At 32.6% G+C, this 15,213-nt stretch overlaps 2 protein-coding genes across 2 annotated transcripts; both read right to left on the bottom strand.

The window, feature by feature from the left end:
* Window positions 1-1,611: 1,611 nt before the first annotated feature.
* On the bottom strand, window positions 1,612-4,235 carry LOC134711099 (lysosomal proton-coupled steroid conjugate and bile acid symporter SLC46A3-like). The gene is made up of 4 exons (XM_063571541.1): window positions 4,147-4,235; window positions 3,217-3,300; window positions 2,294-2,450; window positions 1,612-1,858 (listed from the first exon to the last, which is right to left on the bottom strand). Exons 1-4 carry the CDS (start codon window positions 4,184-4,186, stop codon window positions 1,741-1,743), a joined length of 399 nt encoding a protein of 132 aa, XP_063427611.1. The 5' UTR covers window positions 4,187-4,235; the 3' UTR covers window positions 1,612-1,740.
* A 2,039-nt stretch (window positions 4,236-6,274) lies between these two features.
* On the bottom strand, window positions 6,275-13,566 carry LOC134704421 (lysosomal proton-coupled steroid conjugate and bile acid symporter SLC46A3-like). Its single transcript, XM_063563564.1, has 4 exons — window positions 12,849-13,566; window positions 9,330-9,413; window positions 8,857-9,013; window positions 6,275-6,428 (listed from the first exon to the last, which is right to left on the bottom strand). Exons 1-4 carry the CDS (start codon window positions 13,564-13,566, stop codon window positions 6,281-6,283), a joined length of 1,107 nt encoding a protein of 368 aa, XP_063419634.1. The 3' UTR covers window positions 6,275-6,280.
* Between the last annotated feature and the right edge of the window lie 1,647 nt (window positions 13,567-15,213).

Here is a 15,213-nt window from a genome sequence, read left to right as displayed (position 1 = left end):
TTCAAACTAGAATCTACGATAAACTTTATGAATTCAACTTTGAGATTATCAACTTCCCATTTCTCAGCAGGAACATATCCTATAATCAATCGTATGGTGTTAATATGCATCATTTAAACATTACGCACTTGCGTGTTCACACAATTTTGACTTCATTTTTCGGTGTGCTTTGGGAAACCTTATGAAGAAGAACGACTGAAAACGACAACTCATTAGTGTAACGGACACAATAACAAGGCAAAAAGGTCATGTATCACCAAATAGGTTATGTAAATAAGCTCATCATATATACCAGGATTAAAATTGTATACAACAGACGCATGTTGTGTCTACAAAGGGAATACAAAAATTATTAAAAAAAGAAGTCCTAATAGAGTACGAATTTTAAGAGCAAAGTCAATAATACGTAATGCGATGACAAGCAGAAAGTGCTCTTATTTTTTGCATTTTTACCTACTGGTATTATGTCTTGTTCTTTTCAATAACACATTGTCAATACAACGATATTGGATGCGACTGTCACACAAGTGAGATGTGTAGCTAGCTTTTTAATTCAGGTTTAATCTATATTCTTCTAAATAAGGAAATGCCTGAACCAAAACAGGAATATAACAGTTGTTTTCCGTTCGTTTTATGTATTTGAGCTTTTGATTTTGCTATTTGACAAAAAGTAAAATCACAAAAATACTGAACTCCGAGAAAAATGCAATCGGAAAGTCCCTAATCACATGGCAAAATCAATTGACAAAACACATCAAACGAATGCACAACAAATGTCATATTCCTGACTTAGTACAGGCATTTTCAAATGTAGAAAATGGTGGATTTAACCTGGTTTTATAGCTCTAAACCTCTCACTTTTACAACAGTCTCATCAAATTCCATTATACTTGCAACAATATGTGAACCAAACAGACATAATAAATAAAATAGTCAAAATATGGGTACAGCAGTCATCACTGTGTTACAATCTTAAAACAAACAATTTTACAAAAAAAGAACACGGACAAGGGACTCTCCGATTGGAATTTTCCATAGAGTTCGGTATTTTTGTTATTTACGTTTTACACTGCCACTTAAAGACGGTTATGATAATGACTGGTATTTTAGAATAAAAAAAAATCAGTAAGTCTCCACCAAAGAAACACTAAATAGTTGTTGCAAAGACACTCTACATCGGTCTGAGGTATAAGAGGAAGGTTGAGATCTCACTAAACATGTTTATTCCCGCTGCGTTTTTTCGCGTCCCATGTCTGGCCTTATCTAGTCCTGTATATGTTCTTCATTTATATGTTTTGAAGTTTAGCGGGACGTTCATTTTCACTGGACTAGTACTCAGGAAAAGAGCATAGATAAAAATATTATCAGGACAGTTCAACAAACGCTTTTCGTTCTGTTGAACTGTCCTAATAATAGTTTTCTCTATGCTCTTTTCCTGAGTACTAGTATGCTAAAATACAAACATCCTCATCCATCGAAATAAAATTGATTTTAATGGAATTTTTATTTATATGAAAACTGAAACATTTTGACATTTTCAAAGTCATATCTTGAAAGTCTGCTATGCAATAAAAGTACAGTGAAACCTGTTTAAAGAGACCACTTTAGGAGAGCAAAAAAGTTTCACAGTTTTTTTGCTCAATACATGTGGTATCTAAAGCAGATTTGACTGTATATTTAACGCAAGTAACCCTTGTCTGCTTTATTAATTACAAATATATCTCAATGTCAATAGCCCCATTACGTTGTTATATATTCATTGTTTTGGGATTCTTTGACATCTTTTTGGTTTTGTACTGTTGGTTCATCAACTACAATTTCCTGTTGTTCTGTCTGAGTTCTGGTACGCTGTGTGCATCTGAAAGATAGTGTACTTATAATAAACATGATAAGTGCAATTGACATGAATATTGACGTTTTCTTAAATTGAATTGGATTTTTTTTTAAATCTTACCTTAACTTTTCCATATCTCTAATTTTATCATAGATTGTTCAATTTTAATGGTTTCGACCATTTTTTTAAACCTGCGCTCCTTCCACATACCACTTCGTAAATGCTAGTTTGAAATAGTTAGGCACAGAGCAATAATTTAATTCCAATGAGTTTAACTCTGAAAATATGATACTTCTAATCCGAAATGTTTGATTGATTACATTATTGATGGCAAATATTTGATGCGAATTTATTTCATAATTTTATTTCCGTTTTCTTAAAGAATGTTTAAATGAAGATCACGACGACAATGTTAAAATGAAAAACAAGGACTATACCACTCTTTTTTTTTAAACTCACATGAAAAGAACTACAGCACACGTACTAAAACTGGCCATAATAATGAAAACCATTCCTTTGAATATTGGTCGTGTTTGATGGTATATGTTGTTAAATACTGTTACACCACCAAGCCTGCATGTTGCTTCTATAAGGTATATATTAGAGAAAAGGGTTCCTATGAATAAAACAAAAACTAATTTCATGTTTGTGTACGTATTTTATTAGTTTATTTTTTCTGAAGGGTCTTTCGAGAGGAAATTCGAGATTTTTAAATACTTACAATTAAGTAGAATATTTGAAGTTATAGAAAAGATTTTAATCATTTGACACTTATTGTTACAATTGTGTATTCCGTTGCTGATTTTCTAGTTTTACTTTGATTACTAACTCAATTACATATACTCATTAAAGGGAAAGAGTCAAAGTAAATTGAAACTGAAAATGTTTTGTTTGAAGCTTGTTTATGTAGTAAATTTCAACAGTTCAGTGATAAACGTTAAAAAATCAACGAAATGTTCTTCATGACATTATTTTGAATTTGAAGAAAACTGTAACTTTCATATAATGAATTTGTTGACCCTGTTTCTTCTTTTAAAAATATGGGAAGGTTATTTTATTTGTGTATTCCTTGAATTATTTTACTCTATGAGCTTATTTTTATGGGTTCAGACCTACAGTATTACCTCATACAAACATACTTTGAAGCGAGTCTCGTTGGGGTCTAAGCGTGACGCGGGATTGTCGATTTTTTGTAAGCGTGACACGTGAAAGTAAATTTGTTTGTACCGTGGAAACGGGAAATGAAGTCTAGTGGAACACGGGAAATTACAAAAAAATGAGAATTGCTTACATACAAAGTGTAAGCCGGATACGGGAATCGGACAAAGCAGTAAGCGGGATCCGGGATCAGAACCCGCTAATGAGACCCCCTTTGCACATACCTTGTTTGTCTCTTAAAACCATCCTGGACAAAAATGATTTCAATAGAGGATTTGGTAAAATTCGAATTACTCCAATAGCTGTGGCTAAAATAGGAAAACACAGTAGTCAAAACTCAAACATTATCAAATCAATTAATCATTTAATAATGCAGAATTAAAACAAATAATGAAAATGAGAACAGAGAGTGTAGATGGTACTTAGCTTTTAACATGGTTCTATATGAACACTATATATTTTCTTAAATTTTGTATGTAAAGAAATATATAAACAGGAATACATAAGGAAGCACGAATAAATCGTTTAATAACGATTTTACTGGGTCTGTTTGATTTCATGTCATAGATTTAGAGTATATGTTAACCATCGGGTTTTTTTTCTATTTGATTGATTTTTTATCTGTGCAGAATCAGATTACGAAAGTGATCTTCCCTGTGGCAGCCTTGTTTCATTTATTCAGTGTTTCCATTCTTTTCTTTTTAATAACCAAACATATTGAACCAATACGTAAGCCCATCCAAGTTGAGGGTTAAGTTGAAGTTCGCATGGATATGGATTTAACTGAGTGGAATTATTGACTTGCAAACCAATATACATTATTGACAAATGTTAACAAAATTGAACAAAAACAGGCCGACTATAGCGAAATGGCATATTAAATTTCAGCTTTTTTAAATGTTTAAAACACAAAATCATATTTTTATATTGCCAACTTCGCAGGTAATGCCTATTAATGGTAGATTGATTGGTGTTTAACTCCACTTCAGCACTACTTTACTATTTAGTTGTGGTCAGTTCATATTTCGGTATGATCTATAAATAACTGAAATATTTTGAATATAAATAAACACATAAACTCTAGTTAAAATGTCTTTTTCGCTCATTAATAGTTAGAACTGATAATATTTTATGAGACACTATGAGCGTCTTACCTGTGTATATAAACCAATCAGCTGCGAACATTCCGAACATTACCAAAAAAGCAATGTTAGAAACAAAACCTAAAATCGTTATCGTTTCATCTTTGGTGACCATCAGAAGACATTTGAGGATCACAACACTAAACACGTACTGAACGACATCAACTCCAGCAGCATACCATCCTATATGTACTGGTGACCAACAGAAAGGTATTCCTAATGTATATAATGTCCGAATGGAGCCGAACGAAGAAACAGGAAAATGGTAAATGAAAAAAATTAAAAAGGTTATGGAAAAAATCTTCCAGCTGACGTTTCTTGACAGGGATTCCTTTTTTGTACAGAAAACATACACTCCTTTTGTTTTAGCAGAAAGTGTATATGTTTTCTCTTTCTCAGTGTTTTCCTCTTGAAAAGTACAAAACGATATGAAAACAATAATGTTTAAACCAGTAGATATTATATATGGATATGTGAAACCTAGAAGTTTAATAAGATATCCTGTTCCTATTTCAGAAAGACATAGTCCTAATCCCATCATAGATTCGTAAAGTGCAAATGCAAACGGTCGTTGTTTACCGGCTTTCGTACAATTCGCCAATATTGAGCAACATGCAAAATGATATGCATAGTGACTTCCAGCGAAACCTTCAATGCAACACATCAATAAATACCAATATAAATTAAGATCTGCATACACAATATAAGTACGGACGGAAAATGATATCGCAGTTAGTCCTAAATTAAACAGTATAATTGGTTTCCGTCCCAGTTTATCGGAAAGTGGTCCAATTAAGGCAAGAACCGGAAGTCCTATGCCATATATAACAAGTGTAATATACCACGTCCAATCTGTTGCCAATCCCTGTATATAATAATCACCAGTATTTGTTGTATTGTCCAGGCATTTTTCATCATATTTTGATGTGTTTCCTCTCGTTTCCAAAACAGTGTTATTGATATTCGTGTGATTTTTCAAATAAGCGTACACAAACTGTGTTTCCGTTATACTTCTCATTTCAATAGCGCATCCATATATTAATCCAAAAAGACTGATTTTAAATTGGTTATTGAACCAACCAGAAGTACTTTGTTCCGATTGCTGTGTTTTCAAAAGCGGCCTGTTTTCGGTCATTTTTTTACTTATGACTGTGCGAATCTAGATCAGTTATCCTATCAAATTATTTATATTCCCCTTGTTGATTCAGATAAGATAAATAACCCCGTTTACATTTGACACAATAATATTTATTTCTTGATAAATATCATACCTCGTGAATGCTTTGTGAAATTATTTATGGCAAAGAATAGGTAATTGAGCGGTATTTCGAATTTGCAAGCAGTTGACAATATCCGTGTGTTACAGTAACAAAACATTTGTAGTTGTCATTTTGTTATAAACTTTACAAAGATTGAATGAATAGAAAAAAAAATACTCAAAAGACTACAATAGAAGCAAAAAGAAATTTCGTTCGTTTTCTTAGATCTCTTGTATATTTTTTTCATGTAATAGTTTGTATACTAAGGATGTTCTATCCATAGTAATAGACATTTCAGCTGTATTGGTCAATTTCGGAATGTTTGGTCTTAGACGATCCATTGATTTGTAATATTTGGATTTTTGTATGGCTTTTTTTGCTCCAGCTTCGAGAACCTTTTTTATATTCCCTTGTATAATATATTATGTAGTACTAAGATCCATACAATGTCATATTGATACCATTTTGACTATAGCACTTCATAAAAAAAATGCAATACTTAAAATAATCGGAGATCATATCGTCAAGATACATTTTATTATAACTTATATAAACAGGTATTATAGATTAAAAAAATAGATTGTTCGGTCCAAAGAAAACTTAATCCCGACGAATGCACTTCTCGAAGCGGAAATCTCGTCATGGTCTGTTTCAGTTTGGTATAATACCTTCGGAATTCCTTTTATATATAGTGCTTATTTAAAGGTAGTGATGATGGATCTGTAATTCAGACCATCTAGACATTGGCATGTAGTATAGACAAATTTCTCTTGTTAATATCGTATGTCTACATCTTTTTTATTCACTTTACATAAATGCTTTTTTTTATAGACCGATTAGAATATTTTTATCTGGTATATTTTTGTACAGATTATAGCCCCTCTTGCTTAGTTTTTTGCGATAACAAGTGTATCTTCCTTCTGTGATTTCTCGAGATTTTCTTCACAATCGCAATTTTCTTTCCGGTTCTGAATTGTTGGTTCTTCAACTTTAATCTCTATTTTATCTAATTGAGTGTTTCTGCATGTCATGCACCTGAAATGTAAATGAAAATATCGTGAAACGTCAAGGGATATTATAAGTATACCCTTTTTTTATTATAAACAAATTTGCAGCTATTAGATAATTTTACCTGTACCTTTGAAAACTCTTTACCTACCACTCCATACACAATTCAAGCAGTAGTTAATATATTCAAGACAAAGAACCTATGAATATCTTTTTTTCGTTTTTTTGTAAATACTGCAAGTAAGAATGTAATAGGTAAAAACATTCTAAGCGAAATAACTAAAGTTTTATTAATAAGAAAATATAGATAGTTAACAAACAAAAACCAGAGATTTATATCCTACACCCATCTTTCAACTGACTGTTAAATCTTAAGGTATTAACAATAATAAGATATCTCAAAATTGACAAATTAATGAACTCAAATTAGGTCACAAATAGACAATATCAATATATCCGATTGTTGAAGACTTTTTACGACTAATTGAAATAATGTTCATATTTATATAATTCGTATATAATTTGCATATCTGCAATTTGTCCAACTGATTTTTCCTTGGTTTACACTTCAGTAAATCATGTTGTCGAAACCACTTCTTAACCTATACACATGGAAAAAAGTATTGCAACACCAAATTGAAATTAAAATTAAAAAAACACTCTTCTTTTTCTTGGGATATAATTTTGTAAAATAGAACTAGTTAAACATTATTTAAGTATCACCTGAGTTTAATCAATAAATATCGACTCGATAATTTTTTATCTGCACATGCAGCTACTGTACCCGTAAACAGCAAAACAGTTGTTTTTATCCTCATTGTTTTCAACCCTTTAAATAACCAAATTTTTAAAGTTATGTAATTGACACCTTATAATGGGTCCTTGACAACTCTTAATTGCAGCAAGATGGCAGATTATCAGCATAAGGGAAGCAGGGATGTCGCTGTAAAAACTGCACGAATTGTTGGTCATCACCATTTCACTATAAGTCGTTTTGAGAATAAATCAGGCAATAAACGCTGTTAAAGACATTCCGAGATAATGAAGACCCCCTATTCAATTTGCTAAGGAAAATCAAGCATAATCAAGGTTGGTCAGAAGGAACCCCATTGCATACAAGACAGTCCTAAAAAGAGAGTGGTGGCCATACAGCAGCCTTTTAACAAGAACTGTTCGCGATCGACTCATCGCTACTGGTTATCGTGCGATAAGACCATTTCGGAGACCTTTGCTAACGAACAGACACACAGTTTTTTGTATCCAATGTAGCGCAGAGCTCGCCAAAGTTGGAAATTAGCATCATGGAGGAAGATCCAATGTTCAAATGGAATTCGGTTCATCTTCCTTGGCACGATCGTAGCCCGGATTTCAACCATATCGAGCATATTTGGGACACTATTTGGCGGAAAGTGCGCGAAAGGACACACCAGTTCAAACACATCATGAAATAAACAATGCCCTTCATCAGAAATGGTTGCTGCTAACTGTCGAATTATGGCAGGAATCCGAAGACGTTTAGATGCGGTTATCCGTTTGAATGGAGGCTGCGCACAAAGTACTAATTCTTTGGCGTATAACGATCAACCATGATATGAACAGTCATCTAAGGATTAATTTTGAAATGTCTGACATTGTAAATTTCGACTACAGTAAAAGTTATAAAATGCATTTTTTGTACAAAAAACACTCCATTTTGGTATTAAAATTGTGGTTATATAAATCATTATTTTTCAAAAAATTTGGTTCGTTTCAATGCCAATGTTATCATAAACTATGTTTCAATAATATTATACACATATTTTATTATATTTCATCCAAAAAAAGAGGCTGATTTTTCAAGTTTTAAAAAATCAAGGTGTTGCAATACTTTTTTTCCACGTGTATGTATTAACACTGTACCCATGACCATGCTCAATACACAAGATCAAATCCTGGGTTTCCAAAAAATATGAATCTGACAGAAACAAATAATAAATATTTGGGTTGAAAATGATGTATTATAGATTAAAATACTTTTTTTCTACAGGTTTTTGGTGAGTAAACTTGTCCGCTGACTCGATAACAGTAAAGTTGAAGAGTTAATCGAACCAGTTTACACATCAGGAACTTCCCAAAAATAATGGGTTTATCGAACAGTTACTTCACACAGTTGTTTGACGTTAAAAAAAAATTCTTTACTGTTCTATGATGTTTCGTGTGTACTATTGTTTATCTGTTTGTATATTTCATTTTTAGCCATCGCTTTGTCAGTTTATTTTCGATTTATATTTTATTGAAAGTAATTGGTAAAATGAGGTTTAAGCTTTTTTGTTCTCACGGCAAAATCATACTTACAAATGATCTTTAACGCAAAACAAGGCATTCTCTTTTAAATGTCTTACTGAAGTTTGCATTCACCAGGAGTGAAATAATCTGTACGAAAATTGAAATGCATCTCTAGTTAAAATTTACTTACATTAAGAGGATACCAGCACACAACGGAAATAAAGCCATAACAAAGAATACCATGCCTTTAAATATCGGACGAGTGTGGTGGTATATATTGTTAAATAATGTGGAACCACCCAGTCGGCACACAGCTTCTAGTAAGTATATATTAGCAAAAAGTGCTCCTGTAATGAAAAATATGGTAGTAAAAAAGGCAAATAAATCTGTCTTCTTAAAATCAAAAGATAGTAACTGACCATTAAACATTTATAGAGAGGACATGGTTGTTTTTCAGTGAATTGTTTGATTTTGATTTTTTTTTAAGAAATATTGATTTCATTTTAAAAGCCTAAAAAAAATATCGAACTCCAAGACAAATTCATATTATAAATCAACGGAAAGAGGTAAAGAAAACTGCCATATACCAAACTTAGCACAAGCATTTTACGAAGAAATGCTTCAATTGTATATATGCATCATTGAATTTTGAAAAGTGTTTACCTTGTTTGTCTGAATGGACCATTCTAGAAAGGATTGACTTTATTATCGGTATTGGTAATATTCTGATGACACCAATGGCAGTAGCTGAAATGGAAATCATTGATTAATCTACAAACACAATATTAGAATGGGTATTATGTATCTTACTTTTTTCGTGTTCATGCAAACAAATTAAACAATGCAAAACCACGAGCATTGTTAAATATTATAAATCCCTTTCTGGGAAGTCTTTTGTAGACATAACACGAGTCTGTCGTATAAATTGATAATCCTGGTATCTGCCATGAGTTCATTTTGTTGATTCCCTCTTCATTTCATCGACAAATAGTATATTTTTACAAACAGAGTTGTTTTATGAACACTGTCATAACACTGATTGCCTAATAGCACTGAGATGTTAGTGTGTGGCAAACACTTATTCATAGCTATACATATGTAAAATGTCCAAAAGGAAAACATGATTATAGGAATGGACAAGAATCCGAGCTATTTATAGCCATACTAAAACTATATAAACCATGAAAAAAAAAACGTGAAATTTATATTATACTATATGCTTATAAGCTGTATCTGATATATAATAGCAGCAAATTAAAGAAACAACTCAAGAATTTACCAATGTAAATTATCCAATCAGATGACGAGAATCCAAACACTATGTAACACGTTACTGAAGAAGTGAATCCCAAAAAGGCTATTGTATGGTCCTTCATACAAAAAAGAAAAGATTTAAGAATTAAGATTCCAATGACAAATTCACAAAAATATGCAACAGCTGTATACCATCCGACTTTTACAGAGGTCCAGCAAAGAGGAGCTCCAAGCTCATACAATGTTCTTATACCTCCGTTTGCCAAATAGGGAAATTCATTTGTAAAGTATACAAGTATATACATCAGAAATAATTGTCTAGTAGAATTCATTAATATGTTAGTCCTTCTACACAGTGAACATACGTCAATAAATGAAGACGGCATGTTTACAGGATTCTGCTTGATTGGTAATTTATAGTTTTCCTTCAACGTGATGATAATTAAAATAAGAATTAAAACTAATAACGCAGTTCCTGTAAGGAAAGGGTACGTGTATCCAGTCAGCTTGATAAGATAACCAGTGGTTATATCAGAGACACAAATTCCAATAACCATCATAGTATCAAATAGTGCTATATTGAATGGTTTAGATTCATCTTGTTTTGTGCATGTGTTAAGTATTGAAAGACAAATAACATCATATGTATAATGGCAACCAGCTAAACCCTCCACAACGCAAAATAGTAGGTACCAGTATAGATTCAGTTTTGCATACACGGCATATGTCCGCAATGCGAATGTTATCGCAAAAAGAGAGACAGTAAAAATAAGAACTGGTTTCCGACCTACTTTATCCGACAAAGGTCCTAACACAGACATAACAAGCAATCCAAAACTGTAAATCACAAGTTGCATGTACCAAGTCCAGTCCGATGCTAATCCCTGAATATAATCGTCTGTTGCAGACGTCAAATTTTCACTGCAGCTCATCTCTTTTATCGAATTATTATATTGTTTTACCGATGTATTATTAGTTGGTAAATTGTGATCCTTAAGGTACGAATATATGTACTGAGTTTCTGATATGTTCAGCATTTCAAGAGAACATCCCCAGATGATGGTATAAATACATATTTTAATACGAGCGTCAAACCATGATGACTTCTTGTCTATTTTCGCGATCAGTATTTGTTGCTCATCCATATTTATACTATTCTGATGATCGTGGTTGGATTCCAGAGGCAAATATATCATGCATCTTCAGAACGATATTTTTATTTTGTATGTTTATATTTTGTAATCCGTACGTTTAATTTACTCAGAATGTATTTGCCTAGGAAAGATAACACATATAGTGATCAGTTTCTGTATATCATTATGAATTGTAATAATTATATTTTGATAAATAAGCACATGTTTATATCGGTAATCAACTACTGTAACACATGATGTTGTAGTCCTTTCCTTTAGGTACATGCATACCTACTGATATAAATGTTTAAAACTACATGCATCGCCAAAAACGATAACGTTTGGTTTTAAAATTGAGAATGATTTTAGTCTATTAATCATGTTAATTATTAGTTACTTTTTAAGCAACTAGGTCCCACATTTTATTCAAATATCTGCTCTCAATAAATTAAGTGAAACAAATACAAAAATAAACGTAAAAGTCTATATAATACTTTAAGTTGAGTATCAAATGAGTATTCAAAATATAATTAAACAATTATGTTAATATGTCTGTACCGAGTCAGAAAACTTGTCACTAGTTCTATTTGTTTATTTCTTGGAGGTTTTTCTGTATTTAGTATTTCAGTAGAAGATTAATTCTGCATAGCCTTTCTAGTCAGATTTATCAATGTTTAATTAAGTTTTGATTATTTATTTTTTTATTTTTTCGCATTTTTGCATTTTATATAACATGTATAACAGGGGTGGCCATTTCAGAAATTTCAATCGATTTCAAACTATCCATCCCGATATACATGTTGATATATCTTTGCCTGGTTTCATGTTTCATTGTATTATTGCATCATTGGCATATTATACCGTAAATCTTTTTTTCACTAACACTAAATAATATTAGAAATGAGTATCTGAATATAAGTAATAGTCACTTTCGATTTATTCTTGTTCGATAAAACTGAAACATATGCGGTACTATATATGTGATTTGACTAAAATGGACCAATGTAACGTTACAATGATTAAACTGTTTTGATATGTGTAAGGATAACTTAGTTTAGACATATTTATTTATAGTAGTTGTGAAACAAGTTATTACAACTTTTCAATCCCTTTCCACTTTGTCGCTGTCATTTAGCGGAATTAGCCTGCTCTTTTTATAAATCTATACGGGTATCTTTTACGTGCAAGATATGTTGCTCTCTCAAAACACAGATCAGTCATTTATCGTCGTCTTCCGACGGTCTATCGTCGTTTTTCAAGACAATATTCGCAAAAAGGGAGAGCCGAAAATTCAATACCAGAAAATTTCTTCCCTAAACGGGGATCGAACCAGGAACCTTAGTGTTAGTAGTCTGATGCGCTTACCACTACGACTCTTCATTTTGTGTTTGTTTAAATATGAATAAATATAACTCACCACCATATATCATCCAGTCAGCTGTACAAAATCCAAAAAGCACAAAACTTGCCAATGTAGACGCGTATCCAAACATTGCGATTACATATCCTTTAAAACATGATAGCAGACCTTTTAGAATAACAGTCCCAATCACTAGTTCACCAATGGCAAGTGCCGCACTAAACCATCCTATATGAACAGAAGACCAACAAAATGGTGGTCCTAAGATAAACAACAGACGAATTGTAGAATTTGCTGAAAGTGGCAAAAGATGGAAAAGGTATATGGTATAATATACACATAAATACCTAATGTTGTTACTCACTAATGCATTTTGATTGGAAAAAAGAACGCAGAGATTCTTTGGGAGTGATAATACGTCGACGGTTTTCTTACTGGTATTGTCTTCCAGTGTTAATATAATAAGTATAAGTACGAGACACAGACATCCAATTGATACAAGATAGGGATATGTATATCCTGAAAATTTTATAACATATCCTACTCCAATCTGTGAGATAGCCATTCCTATCCCCATCATGGCGTCATAAACAGCCATAAATGGTCGTTCTTTGTTCGGTTTGGTAGAGTTTGTAAGAACCGCACTACAAGTTAGATGATATACATAGTGACATCCAGATATGCCTTCTACTGCACTGAATCCAACATACCAGTAAAGATTTAAATCTTCATATATGGCGTAGGCTCTAGCAGCATATGATAAGATTGTAATCATTAAATTGTACATTAACACAATTTTTGCTCCTTTAAGGTCGGACACTGGACCTGCTACTACCAGTACCGGTAAACATATGCCACATGTCACAAGTTGAATGTACCACGTCCAGTCGGATGCTAGACTTTGTATATAGTCATCATTCTCTCCAGTCATATTGCCTGGACAGTTCTGTTCGCTCAAATTGTTTGACGTGGATTCATAGGTAGTGTTTTTATTTGTGTGTTTCTTTAAATAGGAATACACATATTGTGTTTCAGTAACACTTTGGATTTCCAATGCACATCCATGCAACATTACAAATAAACACAATTTAGTACGAACATCAAACCAGCTACTTCTTGCATCTTTTGTTAACAATTTTTCACGCTCATCCATGTTAACTTTTTAATACTCAGTGAATGGATGGATTTATTATTTTCATATCAATGATTACGTGAAAATCGTTTATTTGGGCATTAGATTAAAATCTAGTCCAGTTTTGCAGTATTTGTATCACACTATCATTAGTGTGTAAGTATAAATAGAATGAAGATAACATTAAGCAAGAAAACTTCGTAAACTGTATGCGTACTGTTTTTTAAGCTAAAGAACTGTACGCTTAGTGTTGTTTGTGCTAAATATCAGTTACTATATACCTATTGTTGTTTATGATAAAAAAAAATGCACGCTTACTGTTGTTTGTGTAAAGAGATATTCACTTACTGTTGTGTGTATTAAAGCACTGTACATTTATTTCTGTTTGTACCAAAAAACTGTACGCTTACTGTTTTTTGTACTAAAGAACTGTTCGCTAACTGTTGTTTGTACCAAAGAACTGTACGCTTACTGTAGTATGGCCAAAGAACTGTACACTTTTTGTTGTTTGTACCAAAGAAATGTATGCTCACTGTTATGTATGCTAAAGAACTGTACGTATACTTCTGTTTGTGCTAAAGAACTGTACGCTTACTTTCGTTTGTGCTATCTGTACACTTACGGTTGTGTGTGCAAAAAAACTGTACACTTACTGTTGTTTGTGGCAAATAGTTGTACGCTTACTGTTGTTTGTTCTAACGAACTGTACACTAACTTTTGGTTGTGCTAAAGAACTGTATGCTTACTGTTGTTTGTGCCAAGGAATTGTACGCTCCTTGTTGTATGTGCCAAAGAACTGTACGGTCATTGTTGTTTTTGCTAAAGAACTGTACGTTTACTGTTGTTTGTGCTTAAGAACTGTACGCTTACTGGTGTTTGTGCTAAAGAACTGTACGTTTACTGTTGTTTGTGCTTAAGAACTGTATGATTACTGGTTTGTCCAAAAGAACTGTGCACTTATTGGTGTATCAGTGGCGGATCCAGGGGGAGTGTTCCGAGGGTTGGTACCCTCCTTTTTTTGGACGATCAATGCATTTGAATGGGGACATATAGTTGGAACCCCCCTTTTGTCCTGGTGTGGGACCCCCCTTTTTTTCAAATGGCTGCATCCGCCACTGTGTTTGTACTATGTGCTTAAGAACTGTACGCTTACTGATGTATGAACTAGTACTAAAACACTGTATACTTACTGGTGTATGTGCACGAGAACTTTCGTTAACTGTTGTTTGAGCTAAAGACCTGTACACTTACTGTTGTTAATGGTAAACGAAAACTTAACCAAGTTTCTACAGTGTAGATGCAATCGGGTTGGCACCGTTGCTGGCTTTCTCTTTTTAATCTTTTCACACATTAATATTATCCTGGGACGTGCAAAAGCTCTCCATATGGTAGTAGTTTTGCTCATTGTTCAAGGTCGCATGGTAAATTGTAGGTGTTGACTTCCTTGTCATTTGTTCTTTGTTGATGGTTAACTCGTTGGCAATCGTGTCATTTCTATTGTTCATAGTTGTTGATAATGTAAGATCGTTGGTTTTCAATTGATAGACCAGTTTGTTTGATATATGACCAACTTTCGCACTATACATAACTTGTTTTCAATGAACACATAAAATTATTTTTTTGAGAAATGTAAAATGCTATTCTTGATAAATAAATACATAATATTAC

Source organism: Mytilus trossulus, chromosome 1 (genome assembly GCF_036588685.1).
Source record: "Mytilus trossulus isolate FHL-02 chromosome 1, PNRI_Mtr1.1.1.hap1, whole genome shotgun sequence".
NCBI lineage: Eukaryota > Metazoa > Mollusca > Bivalvia > Mytilida > Mytilidae > Mytilus > Mytilus trossulus.
This window is presented reverse-complemented; position numbering and strand designations above follow the sequence as displayed.

Coding starts and splice junctions, on each gene's coding strand:
- LOC134711099 (XM_063571541.1), bottom strand. CDS start 4,186: ATGTTCGGAATGTTCGCAGCTGATTGGTTTATATACACAG. Junction 3,301..4,146: donor TGATTGGTTTATATACACAG/GTAAGACGCTCA, acceptor TTCCTATTTTAG/CCACAGCTATTGGAGTAATT. Junction 2,451..3,216: donor GGTTTTAAGAGACAAACAAG/GTATGTGCAAAG, acceptor TTTTATTCATAG/GAACCCTTTTCTCTAATATA.
- LOC134704421 (XM_063563564.1), bottom strand. CDS start 13,566: ATGGATGAGCGTGAAAAATTGTTAACAAAAGATGCAAGAAGTAGCTGG. Junction 9,014..9,329: donor GGTCCATTCAGACAAACAAG/GTAAACACTTTT, acceptor TTTTCATTACAG/GAGCACTTTTTGCTAATATA. Junction 6,429..8,856: donor TGTGCTGGTATCCTCTTAAT/GTAAGTAAATTT, acceptor TTTACATTTCAG/GTGCATGACATGCAGAAACA.